The 14,239-nt window shown below is 39.5% G+C and overlaps 1 protein-coding gene and 2 pseudogenes across 1 annotated transcript; 2 read left to right on the top strand and 1 right to left on the bottom strand.

Annotated features, from left to right (window-relative positions):
- LOC119871868 overlaps positions 1–14,239 on the top strand; it is an 82,748-nt pseudogene that overhangs the window by 62,540 nt on the left and 5,969 nt on the right.
- On the top strand, positions 7,609–11,774 carry LOC100684765 (annotated as a pseudogene).
- On the bottom strand, positions 8,713–11,516 carry LOC102154136 (protein MIS12 homolog). The gene has a single exon (XM_038537153.1). It carries the CDS (start codon positions 10,386–10,388, stop codon positions 9,768–9,770), a length of 621 nt encoding a protein of 206 aa, XP_038393081.1. The 5' UTR covers positions 10,389–11,516; the 3' UTR covers positions 8,713–9,767.

Genomic DNA, 14,239 nt, shown 5'->3' with positions numbered 1-14,239 from the left:
GCTATGCAGAAGGTTTTTATCTTGATGAAGTCCCAATAGTTCATTTTTGCTTTTGTTTTCCTTGCCTTCATAGGTGTATCTTGCAAGAAGTTACTAGGGCCAAGTTCAAGAAGGTTGTTGCCTGTGCTCTCCTCTAGGATTTTGACGGATTCTCATCTCCCATTAGATCTTCCAAGCATTTTGAGATTATCTTTCTGTATGATAAAAGAAAATGATCTAGTTTCACTTTTCTACATTTGGCTGTCCAATTTTCCCAACACCACTTATTGATGAGAGTGTCTTTTCTTCCAGGGGATATTCTTTCCTGCTTTATTGAATATTAGTTGACCATAGAGTTGAGGGTCCATTTCTGGATTCTCTATTCTGTTCCATTTATCTATGTGTCTGTTTGTGCCAGTACCATACTGTTTTGATGATCACAGCTTTGTAATATAGCTTGAAGTCAGGCATTGTGATGTCCCTAGCTTTAGTTTTCTTTTTCAACATTCCTCTGGCTATTCAGGATCTTTTCTGATTCCATACAAATCTTAGGATTATTTGTTCCAGCTCTGTGAAGGAAGTTCACGGTATTTTCATAGGATTGCATTGAATGTGTAAATTGCTCTGGGTAGAGTAGACATTTTCACAATATTTATTCTTTCAATCCATGAGCATGGAATCTTTGCCCATCTCTTTGTGTCTTCTTTGATTTTTTTTCATAAGTGTTCTATAGTTTTTAAGAGTACAGATCCTTTACCTCTTTGGTTAGGTTTATTCCAAGGTACCTTATGCTTTTGGGTGCAATTGTAAATGGGATTGACTCCTTAATTTCTCTTTCTTCAGTCTCATTGTCAGTGTATAGAAAAGCCTCTGATTTCTGTGCATTGATTTTGTATCCTGCCACATTGCTGAACTGCTGTAGAGTTCTAGCAATCTTGAGGTGGAGCCTTTTGTGAAGCAGGAGGATTTGACTTCTTCTTTGCCAATTTGAATGCCTTTTATTTCTTTTTGTTTTCTGATTGCTGAGGCTAGGACTTTTAGTACTATGCTGAACAAAAGTGGTGGGAGTGGGCATCCCTGTTGTGTTCCTGACCTTAGGGAAAGCTCTCAGTTTTACCTTCGTGATAATGATGTTCATTGTGGGCTTTTCATAAGTGGTTTTTATGATACTGAGGAATGTTCCCTCTATCCCTACACTTTGAAGAGTTTTAATCAGGAATGGATGCTGTATTTTGTCAAATGCTTTCTCTGCATCTATTCACAGGATCATATGGTTCTTGTCTTTTCATTTATTGACGTGATCTATCACATTGATTGTTTTACGAGTGTTGAACCACCCTTGCATCCCAGGGATAAATCCCACTTGGTTGTGGTGATTAATCCTCTTAATGTACTGTTGGATCCCATTGGCTAGTATCTTGGTGAGAATTTTTACATCTGCCTTCATGAGGGATACTGTTCCGTAATTCTATTTGATTGGGTCTTTGTTGGTTTTGGGGTTAAGGTAATGCTGGCCTCATCAAATGAGTTTGGAAGTATTCCCTCCCTTTCTATCCTTCAAAACAGCTTTAGTAGAATAGGTATTATTTCTTCTTAAGTGTTTCGTATAATTACCTTTGGAAGCCATCTGGCCCTGGACTTGTGAATCTTGGGAGTTTTTGTGATGACTGCTTCGATTTCCTCATTGGTTATTGATCAGTTCAGGTTTCCTATTTCTTCCTCTTTCAGTTTTGGTAATTTGTAGGTTTGGAGGAATGCATCCATTTCTTCTAGATTGCCTAGTTTGTTGGCATATAGTTGCTCATAGCACTTTTTTAAGGTCATTTGTATTTCATTAGTATCGATTGTAATCTCCCCTCTTTCTTTCATGATTTTATTAATTTGAGTCTTTTCTCTTTTCTTCTTAATAAATCTGGCTGAGGGTTTAACTATCTTATTAATTCTTTCAAGGAACCAGATCCTGGTTTTGTTGATCTGTCCTATGGTTCTTCTGGTCTGTATTTCATTGAGTTCTGCTTTAATCTTTATTATTTCTCTTCTGCTTGCTTTAGGCTTTATTTGCTCTTTTTTCTCAAGTTCCTTTGGGTGCAAGGTTAGCTTGTGTATTTGAGATTTTTCCAATTTTTTTGAGGGAGGCTTGTATTGAGATGTATTTCCCTTTTATGACCACCTTTGCTGTATCCCAAAGATTTTGAACAGTTGTGCTTTCATTTTCGTTAGTTTCCATGAATCTTTTTAATTCTTCTTTAATTTCCTGGTTGACTCATTCATCTTTTAGTAGTATGCTCTTAACCCCCAAGTGTTTGAGTTCCTCCCAAATTTTTTCTTGTGATTGAGTTCTAGTTTGAAATCATTGCAGTCTGAAAATATGCAGGGAATAATCCCACTCTTTTAGTATCAGTTGAGACCTGATTTGTGATCCTGTAAGTGGTCTATTTTGGAGAAAGTTCCATGTACACTTGAGATGAATGTGTATTCTGTTGTATTAAGTTGGAATGTTCTATATATATCTGTGAAATCCATTTGGTCCAGTGTGTCTTTCAAAGTCCTTGTTTCTTTGGTGATCTTCTGCTTAGGTGATATGTCCTTTGCTGAGAGTGTTGTGTTGAAGTTTCCTACTCATAATTATATTATCACCAAATGTCTCTCTATTTTGGTTATTAATTGGTTGATATAATTGGCTGCTCCCACATTAGGAGCATAAATATTTATAATTGTTAGATCTTCTTGTTGGATAGACCCTTTAAGTATGATATAGTATCCCTCTTCATTTCTTACTACAGTTTTTGGTTTAAAATCTAATTTATCTGATATGAAGATTATTACTTCAGCTTTCTTTTTGAGGAAAGAAAAGAGTTTTACCATTGCATGGTAAATGGGTCTCTACCCCTTTATTTTAAGTCCATGAGTGTCCTTAAGTCTAAAATTAGTCTTCTGTACACAGTATATAGATGGGTCTTGCTTTTTTATACAGTCTGATACCCTGTGTCTTTTTACTGGATAATTTAGCCCATTCACGTTCAGAGTAACTTTGAAAGATATGGATTTAGTGTCATAGTATTACCTATACAGTCCCTGTTTCTGCATATTGTTTCTTTGGGCTCCCTCCTTCTCTTACAGGGTCCCTCTTAATATTTCTTGCAGAGCTGCTTTGGGGGATACATATTATTTCAGTTTCTGTCTATCCTGGAAGATCTTTATGTCTCTTTGTATTCTGAACTACAGCTTTGTTGGATAAAATATTCTTGGCTGCATGTTTTTCTTGTTTACTACCCTAAATATATCATGCCAGCTCGTTCTGGCCTGCCAGGTTTCTATGGAGAGGTTGTGTCTGATATTCTCTCCATGTAAGCTAGGAATCTCTTGTCTCAAGCTGTTTTAGGATTTTCTTTTTTATCTCCGAAATTTGCAAGCTTCACTCTTACATGTCAGAGTGTTGATTGCTTTTTGTAGATGGGGGGAGGGGGTCCTCTCTATCTCTTGGATCTGTGTGCCTATTTCCTTCCCCAGATTAGGGAACTTCTCAGCTATGATTTGTTCAAACATACCTTCTGGTCCTCTGTATCCACACCCTCTGCATCCCAATAAGACGAACATTATTCTTTCTCAAATTACCTCTTAATTCCCAGAGCCTCTCCTAATGGGCTCTTAGATGTTTTTCTGTCTTTTCCTCAGCTTCCTTCCCCATCAATTTGTCTTCTATGTCACTCTCTCTTCTGCCTCATTAACCCTAGCTGTTAGAGCATCCAGTTTAGACTACATCTCAGTTAAAGTATTTTTTACTTTAGGCCGGATTAGATCTCATTTCTACAGTAAGAGAATCTCTAAGAGTCCTTTATGGTTTTTTCTAGAGCCACCAGTAATTTTATAACTGTACTTCTAAATTGTATCTCTGACATGGTACTTAAATCCATATCCATTAGGTCTGTGGCAGAGAGTATTGCTTCTGGTTCTTTCTTTTGTGGTGAATTCTTCCTTCTAGTCATTTTTGTCCAGTGCAGAATGGCTTGAGAAAGGACCACTTTTTCTCTCCATAGCATTCCAATTATTTTTTGTACATCTCAGGTTGAATTCATAGGTGTTCAGGGTGGTTTGAAAGTCATCTAGCTAAATTTGGGGGACCAGATGAAATAAGGACTCATACTCTTCCTCCATCTTGCCTCCTCCTTCAAGATAGACTTAAATATAACAAATCAAATGTATCCTCTCCTGTTCTCTAAGTTTTTGTCATGGAAGACAGCTTATCACTGTGGTTAACAATATGGCCTCTGGGTTCCTAATCTCAGTCCTACTATTTACTATCTCTGTGGACCTAGAAATTTTACTTGCCCTCCATAAGACTTAATTTTCTCATCTGCTAAAATGGTGCCAATTATAGATAAACCTCCTGGAGTAGTTGTGATAAGCCAATGGATAATGGATATAAAGAACACAGAACAGAGCTTGCCAGGTAATAAGAACTCAATAAACTCTTGTTATTAGTCTGTCAGTCATCACTTAATATATTCCAAAGCTTTAAGATCAGGCTTTGGCTACCGTGCTCCCCTGTCCAATCTTCCTTCCTCCACATTTTTCTTAAAATTTGTCATAAAGTCTATCAAGGTAGTAAATGCCTCCTGCAACTTCAGTTCCATGGTTTCAGAAGAACTTGGCTTAGAAACTTTAAATTTCCAGGCTCCGAGCAGTGTTGCTTGAGGAATTTCTTCTTGTTGCTGTGACTGCCTGTCAGACCCTGCTCTCTCCAAGCTTTGATTCTTATAAGTTCTAATGACTTTTCTTCCACATGATGAAGGAGAAAAAAATCTATGTACGGCATACTTAAACTGATAATTAAATCTTTATTATTAAAGAAGAGAGAAATTGATATCCTCAAAAAGAGTGTATTGAATATTTAAATACAATCTGCCTCTCCCTTCAGCAATGGCTGGAACTTCCCAATTTGTCTCTGCCTAAATATTTTTTTTAAAAAACCAAGCCTTAATGAAACAGAGCATTTTGCATAACAATATTCAATATGATATTCTAGTGTGAATTTAAGTTTATTTCATAATTTATTGTTAGGAATCCAAAGGTCTTTATTTTTAGAACCAAAACAAAGGAAGGGATTTCTTGCCTCTCATTTTTCTACTATTAACCTTGCTTTCTGGTTCTTTCTTCCCTGGCCTTTGAAATTGTCTCCCTTTTTTGCACATTTCTTATCTTTGAAGTTCTCTGGACCTAATGTGCATCAGATCATCCCCCATAATCTCTCTGATGTGTTGTAAAACCTAAAAGGAAAGAATGATCTCTATCCCAAGGACAGGGTGTATACCACTGGCTTAGTATACAAAATACTGGCACCCCAGAGCATCTGTTTGCACATCTGTGGCTCCTGCAGTGCTTCATCTTTTCCACTGTCCTTCCAGGAGCCAGGAGTCCTAGGGAGAAGAACTGCCTTGTTATCTCTATCTTTCTCTTTTCCTCAGTACCTCCCCTACCAAGGCTTTCAACCTGAAGAGCTTGAGTCTTTTCTGTGATGTCCACAGAGCTCACAACCACACACACCTACACACATGCGCATGTACACACACACACACACACACACACACACACACACCCTCTTCCTCCTTTCAATTGCTCTAATACCAAGAATGAGTGATGTCCCCAAATGGGCTCTTATCTTTGACAACAGTATGCACTTCATGGGGAATTTTAACCCGCTTTGTTTTATTTGACTCAGAAAAACACTGAGTGGGTAGACAGGAAAGATTACCCCCATTTAACAGATGAGCAAAGTGATACTTAGGAAAGTTAATGTGAATGGCTTCAGGCTATTAGACTATTGAACTGAAACCAAGACACTAGGTCTTTCTTCTAACTTAAAATATAAATAATATCATTCTGGATCTTAACACTCAAAAGTCTGAGATGTCTTTTAGGCTTCCTGAACTTGCAAAAGAAATGGAGGTGATTCCCACACACACAATTTGCAGAAGCCTGAAGTGGGCACTGGATATTGCCCTCTTCTGGGAAAGGAGAGAATACTGTTTGAGGTGCTAGATGGTCTTCTTCTAGCATGCTGGTGTCCTGACCAGCACAACATACACAGATTTGCCTGGAACTATTATCTCAGGCAAAAATTTCATAGGTCCCCCTCTGATTCTTAGAATTTACCCAGTTTGAACATGGATACTTGACTGATGACCAATATCATATGAATATTTTTAAACCAGTCTATGAGACCTCTTGGCTAAAGCTTCCTTTGGACCAAATACAACTGGAAATAGTCCTAGAACTTATCTTCTTGCTTCTGACCCACTTCTTGATGGAATCTGTATTTGAGAATCCAGTCTTGTCCATGTTCTACCAAACAAATGACTTGTGCCCCAGAGTCACATTCAGAAGCTCTGGCTATGGAGTCTCTGGTGCTGACTCCCTGAGCAGCTGGCTGCCAACTTGTTCCAACAGAACTGACAGAGATGTGGAAACATCCTAATCATCACCTGTGTTCATGCTTACTATAAGTGAATTTAAAAATGTCGGGTATACGTGGATGGAACTGGAGGGTATATGCTGAGTGAAATGAGTCAATAGGAGAAGGAAAATCATTATATGGTTTCATTCATATGGGGAATATAAAAAATATAAAAAATAGTGAAAATTAGAAAATATAGTTTGGGCTAGCAGAAATGAAAGACAACATTAAACTCAAACTCAAAATAAGTTGAAAACAGAACTTGATGCTCTGATTTCAGAGGGAGAGAACACGGAAGCTCTGTATTCAAGACCTTCTTACTCTGTATCTTTTTATTTGACTAGTCCTAATCTACATGCTTTATAGTAAAGCAGTACTCATAATAGCAGTTTTCCTGAATTGTATGTGTCATTCTCATGAATTACTGAACTTGAGGAAGGTTGTGGGGACCTTCTGGATTTGTAGCCAGTTGGTCTAAGTGCAGGTGGCCTAAAGACCCCAAAGTTTGGCTGGCATCTTAAGTGAGGGCAGCCTTGTGGAGGACATAGCCATTAACTTAGTAGTGATTAGTGTAAGATTACATTAGAAAATCAATCAATGTAACTCATCATATTAACAATCTAAAATAGAGAAACCATGTGATCATCTCAGCTGATAAAAAAAAGTTGACAAAAATCTAACATCCATTCATAATGACAACTCTTAAGCTATCACCCTGGTAAAAGGAATCAATGGAAAACCTCTAGTTAAACATCATACTTAAAAGTGAAGATTAAATACTTTCCTAAAACTTTCCTCAGTAATAAAAAGACATATCCTTATTTACAACATATTTTAGAACCTCTAAGACTTAAAGAAGAAAGAAAATTAAATAAAAGACATCCAGATTGAAGAGAAATAAGTAAAACTATCTTTCTTCACAGATAATACACTTAGGTTAAAAAAGAAAGTATAGGCAGCCCAGGTGGCTCAGCGGTTTAGGGCTGCCTTCAGCCCACGGCCTGATCCTGGAGACCCAGGATCGAGTCCCACGTGGGGCTCCCTGCATGGAGCCTGCTTCTCTCGCTGCCTGTCTCTCTCTCTCTCTCTCTCTCTGTGTGTGTGTGTGTCTGTCACGAATAAATAAATAAAATCTTTTTTAAAAAAATAAGAATAAAAATCAATTATACCGAGACCCAGCTGAGTTGGCCATGCCCGAGAACGTGGCTCCACTGGAGGGGAGCCCCACTGCAGCCACTGGCGGCCACAGCAAAACCACCTACCAGGACCATGACAAGCCGGCCCAGATCCGCTTCAGCAACATTCCGCAGCCAAAGCTGTTGCTATTAGAACAAGCCTTGGACCAAAAGGAATGGATAAAATGATTCAAGATGGAAAAGGCGATGTGACCATTCATTACAAATGATGGTGCCACCATTCTTAAACAAATGCAAGTGTCACATCCAGCAGCCAGAATGCTGGTGGAGCTGTCTAAGGCACAAGATATAGAAGCAGGAGATGACACCACATCAGTGGTCATCATTGCTGGCTCTTAGATTCCTGTACCAAGCTTCTTCAGAAAGGGATTCATCCAACCATCATTTCTGAGTCATTCCAGAAGGCTTTAGAAAAGGGTATAGAAATCTTTTTTTTAATTTTTTTATTTTTTAAGATTTATTTATTTTAGGGAGAGTGTGCATGCACACACATGTGAGCAGGGAGGGGGCAGAGGGAGAGAGAATCTTCAAGTAGACTCTCCATCGGGTGCGGATCCTGACTCAGGGCTCGATCCCACAACCCTGAGATCATGATCTGAGCTCAAACCAAGAGCTCAACACTCAACCGACTGAGCCACCCAGAGGCCCCTCTATACTAGGAAATTTTAAATAAGCTACGAACATGGCGCCTGGCTGGCTCAGTTGGTGGAGTATACAATATTTTTAAGATTTTCTTTATTTTAATTATTTATTCATGAGAGACACAGAGAAAGGCAGAGACACAGGCAGAGGGAGAAGCAGGATCCTTGCAGGGAGCCCGATGCGGGACTAGATCCCAGGACCCCAAGATCATGCCCTGAGCCGAAGGCAGATGCTCAACCACTGAGCCACCCAGGCATCCTGGAATATACAACTCTTGATCTCAGGGTCATGAGTTCAAGCCCCACCTTGGGCGTAGAGATTACTTAAAATAATAACAGCAGATTGAAAACAAAAGCCTTTACAATATATATACATATTTCAAGTATAGGATTGGAAAAAAAGACTCTGATAATAAACAGATTCCAGGTGAATACAGGCATCTTAAATCTATGAATATTTAATTCCAAGTATTAACGCCCTGAGCTACTCTTCTACATAAAGGAGAAACTCGAAATCCCGTTCTTTTGGAAGACATGGAAAGTAAGCAACACCGTAGGAGCAGCTACTGATATTCTGCTCTTTTTCTGGGTGATATAACACTTCCATGGATTAATTTCAGAAGAAAATATTAGATTCCACTAAATCCAAGTATGAGGCAGCTAAAATTTCGCACTGTGGGTACTAAATATTTGATGCGTAGGAGTATGAATAAGTAAGTTAAAAATATTAGGGACAAGGCAAAACTAAAGTATGGGAGGAAAATGACATAAATACCTAGTGGTCAGTTCAGATACTTTGCTCCCGGCTGTTCTAGGCTTGCCCCTCCACTCCAGTCACACTTGCCTCTTCTGTGTCCATGGTCTTCCCAACCAGGCTCCCACAGAGCAAACAGCTCCACATCTCCAACACCATGATCACAGAAAGCATTTATTTTAGGAACGAAAACAACTTCTCTCCTCTTTACTAAGGATCACACGGGTGGTGTTTCTCTATTTGCTTCTTCCTATCGGTTAACTTGTTGTGTAAGGCAATTCGTGGACGAGAGCAGGCCACGGGTGGTGCCAGCACCCATCCGGCCATGCAGTCGCTGGTTCCTAACGAAGCCGCCCACTTAACCTTTTTCTCATTTGATCGCATCCAAAGAATAAGTTAGAAGGATCAAGGTTACAAGGAGCCCCTGATCAAGGGACTGCTTTTACAGATCTCTCTGACCAGCCCAGGAGGGCTCTGCTGCTGCAGTCCTGGTGCCCGGTGACATGCTGCTGGACCAGGAACCCTTTCCCACCTGTGAGAGGTCTCTAGGGAACATGGGCTCAAAGGATTAGTTCAGGGTAGTGTAGATGCCCTAGCAGAGTGTGGCCAGACAGAGGGAAGTGCGGAGTACAAGAAAGAGCCAATAAATGAAATCCCGTAAGAAAATTCAGTTCACCAGAATATCATTCACATCAATCCCTTCCTATTCTACTTTCTGACGGGTTCCTGTCACTACTTAGAAATTACAGTATTTTCATTCTCTTGCCTTCCCGTTCCATAGTGTCCCTAATAGTCTGTAGTTTTCTGGAGTTCTGGACCAGGAACACCAGGCTTTCCCTGAAATCACTAGTCCCGTGATCTTGGCCAGCATTTTCGAGTTCATCAAACAAAACCAGAGTCTGCTTAAGTTGGGCCTGCATAATTTTTTGTTCCTCTAATTCTGCGAGAAGGGCCTGCTTAGCGCCTAATTCGGTCTTATACTTCTCCTGTAACTGTTCAATTTCCTCCTGGAGGAGCCGGAACTCTTCCTCACTACAAGGATGCAGCTCCTGGGGTTTGTCTTCTGGAAGCAAAATGTTTGGGGGAATGCACAGAATCAACTGTAAAAACAGCTGCTCCATTTTGCCAAAAAGGTTATCAAAACGTCCCTTCATGAAGCCGAGGAACTTCTCTGTGCATTTACGAACCTGGACAGGGTTGATCTCACAGCCTGGGAGGTCACCTAGCTTTTTCAGAATGACCTGTTCGACGGCCTGCATCACTTCAAATAGGTAGTCTTGAAATGCAATGTAGATTCTCAGCATGCAAGTTTGCACTGTGAAGCGGAAGAACTGGGCCTCATAGGTCATCAGGTCCACGGACATCTTGGCTTATTTTGTTTGGTTAATTCTGACTATGAAAAATCCGAGCGGGCGCGAGGGCGACGACACCAACCGCGCACGGGCTTCCTGCCACCGCCTTTAAACCAGCGCCTGCAGCTGCGGAGAGGCGGGGCCGCTGGCTTCCCGGATGCCGACCAGGGTATAGAAATCTTGACTGACATGTCTCGACCTGTGGAACTGAGTGACAGAGAAACTTTATTAAATAGTGCTACCACTTCCTTGAACTCAAAGGTTGTGTCTCAGTATTCAGTCTGCTTTCTCCAATGAGTGTAAATGCAGTGATGAAAGTGATTGACCCAGCCACCGCCACTAGTGTAGATCTTAGAGACATTAAAATAGTTAAGAAACTTGGTGGGACAATTGATGACTGTGAGCTGGTGGAAGGGCTGGTACTTACTCAGAAGGTGGCAAATTCTGGCATAACCAGAGTTGAAAAGGCTAAGATTGGGCTTATTCAGTTTTGCTTATCTGCTCCCAAAACGGATATGGATAATCAAATTGTAGTTTCTGACTACGTCCAGATGGATCAAGTGCTTCGGGAGGAGAGAGCTTATATTCTCAATTTAGTGAAGCAAATTAAAAAACAGGTTGTAATGTCCTCCTCATACAGAAATCTATCCTGAGAGATGCTCTTAGTGATCTTGCATTACATTTCCTGAACAAGATGAAGATTATGGTGGTTAAGGATATTGAAAGATAAGACACTGAATTCATTTTTATGACAATTGGAACCAAGCCAGTTGCTCTCATATTGACCAATTCACTGCTGACATGCTGGGATCAGCTGAGTTAGCTGAGGAGGTCAATTTAAATGATTCTGGCAAACTGCTTAAGATTACAGGCTGTACAAGCCCAGGGAAAAACAGAATTGTTGTTGGTGGATCTAACAAATTGGTGATTAAAGAAGCTGAGCACTCTATTCATGATGCCCTATGTGTTATTCGCTGTTTAGTGAAGAAGAGAGCTCTTATTGCAGGAGGTGGTACTCCAGGGATAGAATTGGCCCTGCGGTTAACTGAATATTCACGAACATTGAGTAGGATGGAATCCTACTGCGTTCGTGCTTTTGGAGATTCTATGGAAGTCATTCCATCTACACTAGCTGAAAATGCTGGTCTGAATCCCATTTCTACAGTAACAGAACTAAGAAACTGACATGCCCAAGGAGAAAAAATGCCCGGCATTAATGTCCGAAAGGGTGGTATTTCCAACATTTTGGAGGAACTGGTTGTCCAGCTTTTGTTGGTTTCAGTCAGTGCACTGACTCTAGCAACTGAAACCGTCTGGAGCATTCTGAAAATTGATGATGTGGTAAACACTCAGTAATCGGATTAACACTGGTCAACTGGTGCTGCTGTGGCCACTAACAATGAGTCTGGAGTAGAAGATCACCTTGGTGTTCTTGCTCTTTGGAAGATTTGTTTCCTTTACGAATCCCTAGGCCTGGTCTTCCAGTTGGCACTTGCTTGAAAAATTGTATTGATACAACTTGATTAAAATATTAAATGTTTGATTTCAAAAGAAAATCAATTATACCTATTGTTCATATTTTGGCTTCTAATATCATTCTCCAGTAAAAGGAACCAGGACTCCCTGGAGAAATGGTTAATTCTAAGACTGGACAAGAAATAGACCAGAGATTCCTGGAGCACCTTATAAATACCAGAAAGTAAGAAAGTGCTAACAAGAGCAACAAATCCACATTGATGAAGGCATGTCAAAGAGATGTGTGTACCCAATGGCTAAAACTAAAAGTTGAGCAATAAAATAAATAAAATAGTATGGATTATAACCCAGTTAAGCATAAAATAAATATTCATGAGTGTACATTGATATAAATAAATGATTGAATAAACAAATACACTGGGAAGATGAGACAACTCGTCATGCAAAAGAATCCAAAAACTTATGTAGATACTCTTCCTTCAAGTAGGGATAGCATAACTCTCTAGTCCTTAAGGGTGGGCTGCACACTGTGATTTCCTTCTAAAAAGTCCAATATGGGGAAGGGGGTGGGGGAAGAGTAACTTTGCAGTGGAGAAACTTGATAAAGTTTGCCCTAGCCAGGTGATGAAGGGAACAATAATAATGATAGCTCATGTTGATAGGCTCAACCCTTGGTATGACGTGATGAGAATGGCACTTTACTCTGTGATTGTCTATCTTCCAAAAACTCAGTAAACTCAGTCTCATCATGAGAAAAACATCAGGGAAAATCCAACTGAATTCCAAGAACATTCTACGAAATATTTGACCAATATTCTTCAAAACTGTTGAATTCATCTGAAACAAGGAAAGTCTGGGAAACTGTTAGAACCAGGAAAAGATAAAAAAGACATGACAAAATGCGATGTGGTTTTCTGGATGGAACCCTTGAACAGGAAAAGGACATTGGGGAAAAACAAACAAAACTAAGGAAATTTGAATAAACTATGGACTACAGTATATAATAATGCCTCAGTATAGATCCATTAATTGTGACAAATGTACCATACTAACACAAGTTATTTGCAGTGATGGAAATTGGGTGCAGATATATGTGAATTCTCTGTGCTCTCTTCTCAACTTTCTTGTAAATCTAAAGCTGTTCTAAAAAATAAAATCTACTTAGAAATATATATTCATGACAAAAAATGAATTGCATTTTGTAATAATAACAAAGAATATTTTAGGGTTTTAAAATACTATTTGGAATAAGATAAAAAATATGAAATATTTAGCACTAAATCAGGCAAGAGATGTGTGACACTGAAAAGTACAAAACATTGTCAAGAGAAAAAGACCTGCATAAAGGAGGAACTATGCCTGGCTAGAGGTCATGAGTCAACATCTCACCAATTTTCCCCAAATTGATCTATATATTCAATGCCCTTACAAAGTCCAAGCAATATTGTCTTAAAATTAACAAAATAATTTAAAAATGCATAAGGATATGCAATGGCCAAATCTGAAGGCTTAGCACTACCTGATTCAAGACAGAGTGTGAGCAAAGCAGTCATTTTCTTGTTCTCTGAAAATAACACCTACGGTTGAAGGAGGTGGTTCATGTCCTTTCACTGTTTTAAATAGTTGCCAAGAGTGAATAGCTCAGGGTGAATGCACTGTTAGCAGGGAGCACAGCTGCAGAATCTTTGATGTGTTTATGCTTCAGGCTTGTTCCTTCCTAAGCAATAATAATTCTTTTATAGATCTTATTTATTTGAGAGAGAAAGAGTTAGTGCAAATGAGCAGGGGGAGTAGCAGAGGCAGAGGGAGACAGAGAATCTCAAGCAGACTCCACACTGGGTAGCTGAGCGCCCCAGCTGAGGCTCAATCTCACAACCCCAAGATCATGACCTGAGCCAAAATCAAGAGTTCGACATTTAACTGACTGAGGGAGATGTAACAAGATGGAAAAACATTCCATGCTCATAGATTGGAAGAATAAACCTGTGAAAATGTCTATGCTTCCCAGGGCAATTTACACATTCAATGCAATCTGTATCAAAAGACCTTGGACTTTCTTCACAGAATTGGAACAAATCATTTTAAGATTTGTATGGTATCATAAAAGACCCTGAATAGCCAGAGGAACATTGGAAAAGAAAACCAATGCTGGGGTCAACATAATGCTGGATTACAAGCTGTATTACAAAGCTGTGATCATCAAGACAGTATGGTACTGCCCCAAAACAGATCAATGGGACAGAATAGAGAACCCAGAAATGGGCCCTCAACTCTATGATCAACTAATATTCAACAAAGCAGGAAAGACTATCCACTGGAAAAAGGACAGTCTCTTCAATAAATGTTGCTGAGAAAATTGGACAGCCACATGCAGAAGAATGAAACTA

The sequence above is a fragment of the Canis lupus genome, chromosome 5 (genome assembly GCF_011100685.1).
Source record: "Canis lupus familiaris isolate Mischka breed German Shepherd chromosome 5, alternate assembly UU_Cfam_GSD_1.0, whole genome shotgun sequence".
Classification (NCBI taxonomy): domain Eukaryota; kingdom Metazoa; phylum Chordata; class Mammalia; order Carnivora; family Canidae; genus Canis; species Canis lupus.
The sequence above is the reverse complement of the archived record's forward strand: the minus strand, read 5'-3'. Positions and strand labels throughout refer to the sequence as shown.

What these genes read in the sequence shown, in the direction of transcription:
- LOC102154136 (XM_038537153.1), bottom strand. Translation starts at nt 10,388, where the DNA reads ATGTCCGTGGACCTGATGACCTATGAGGCCCAGTTCTTCCGCTTCACA.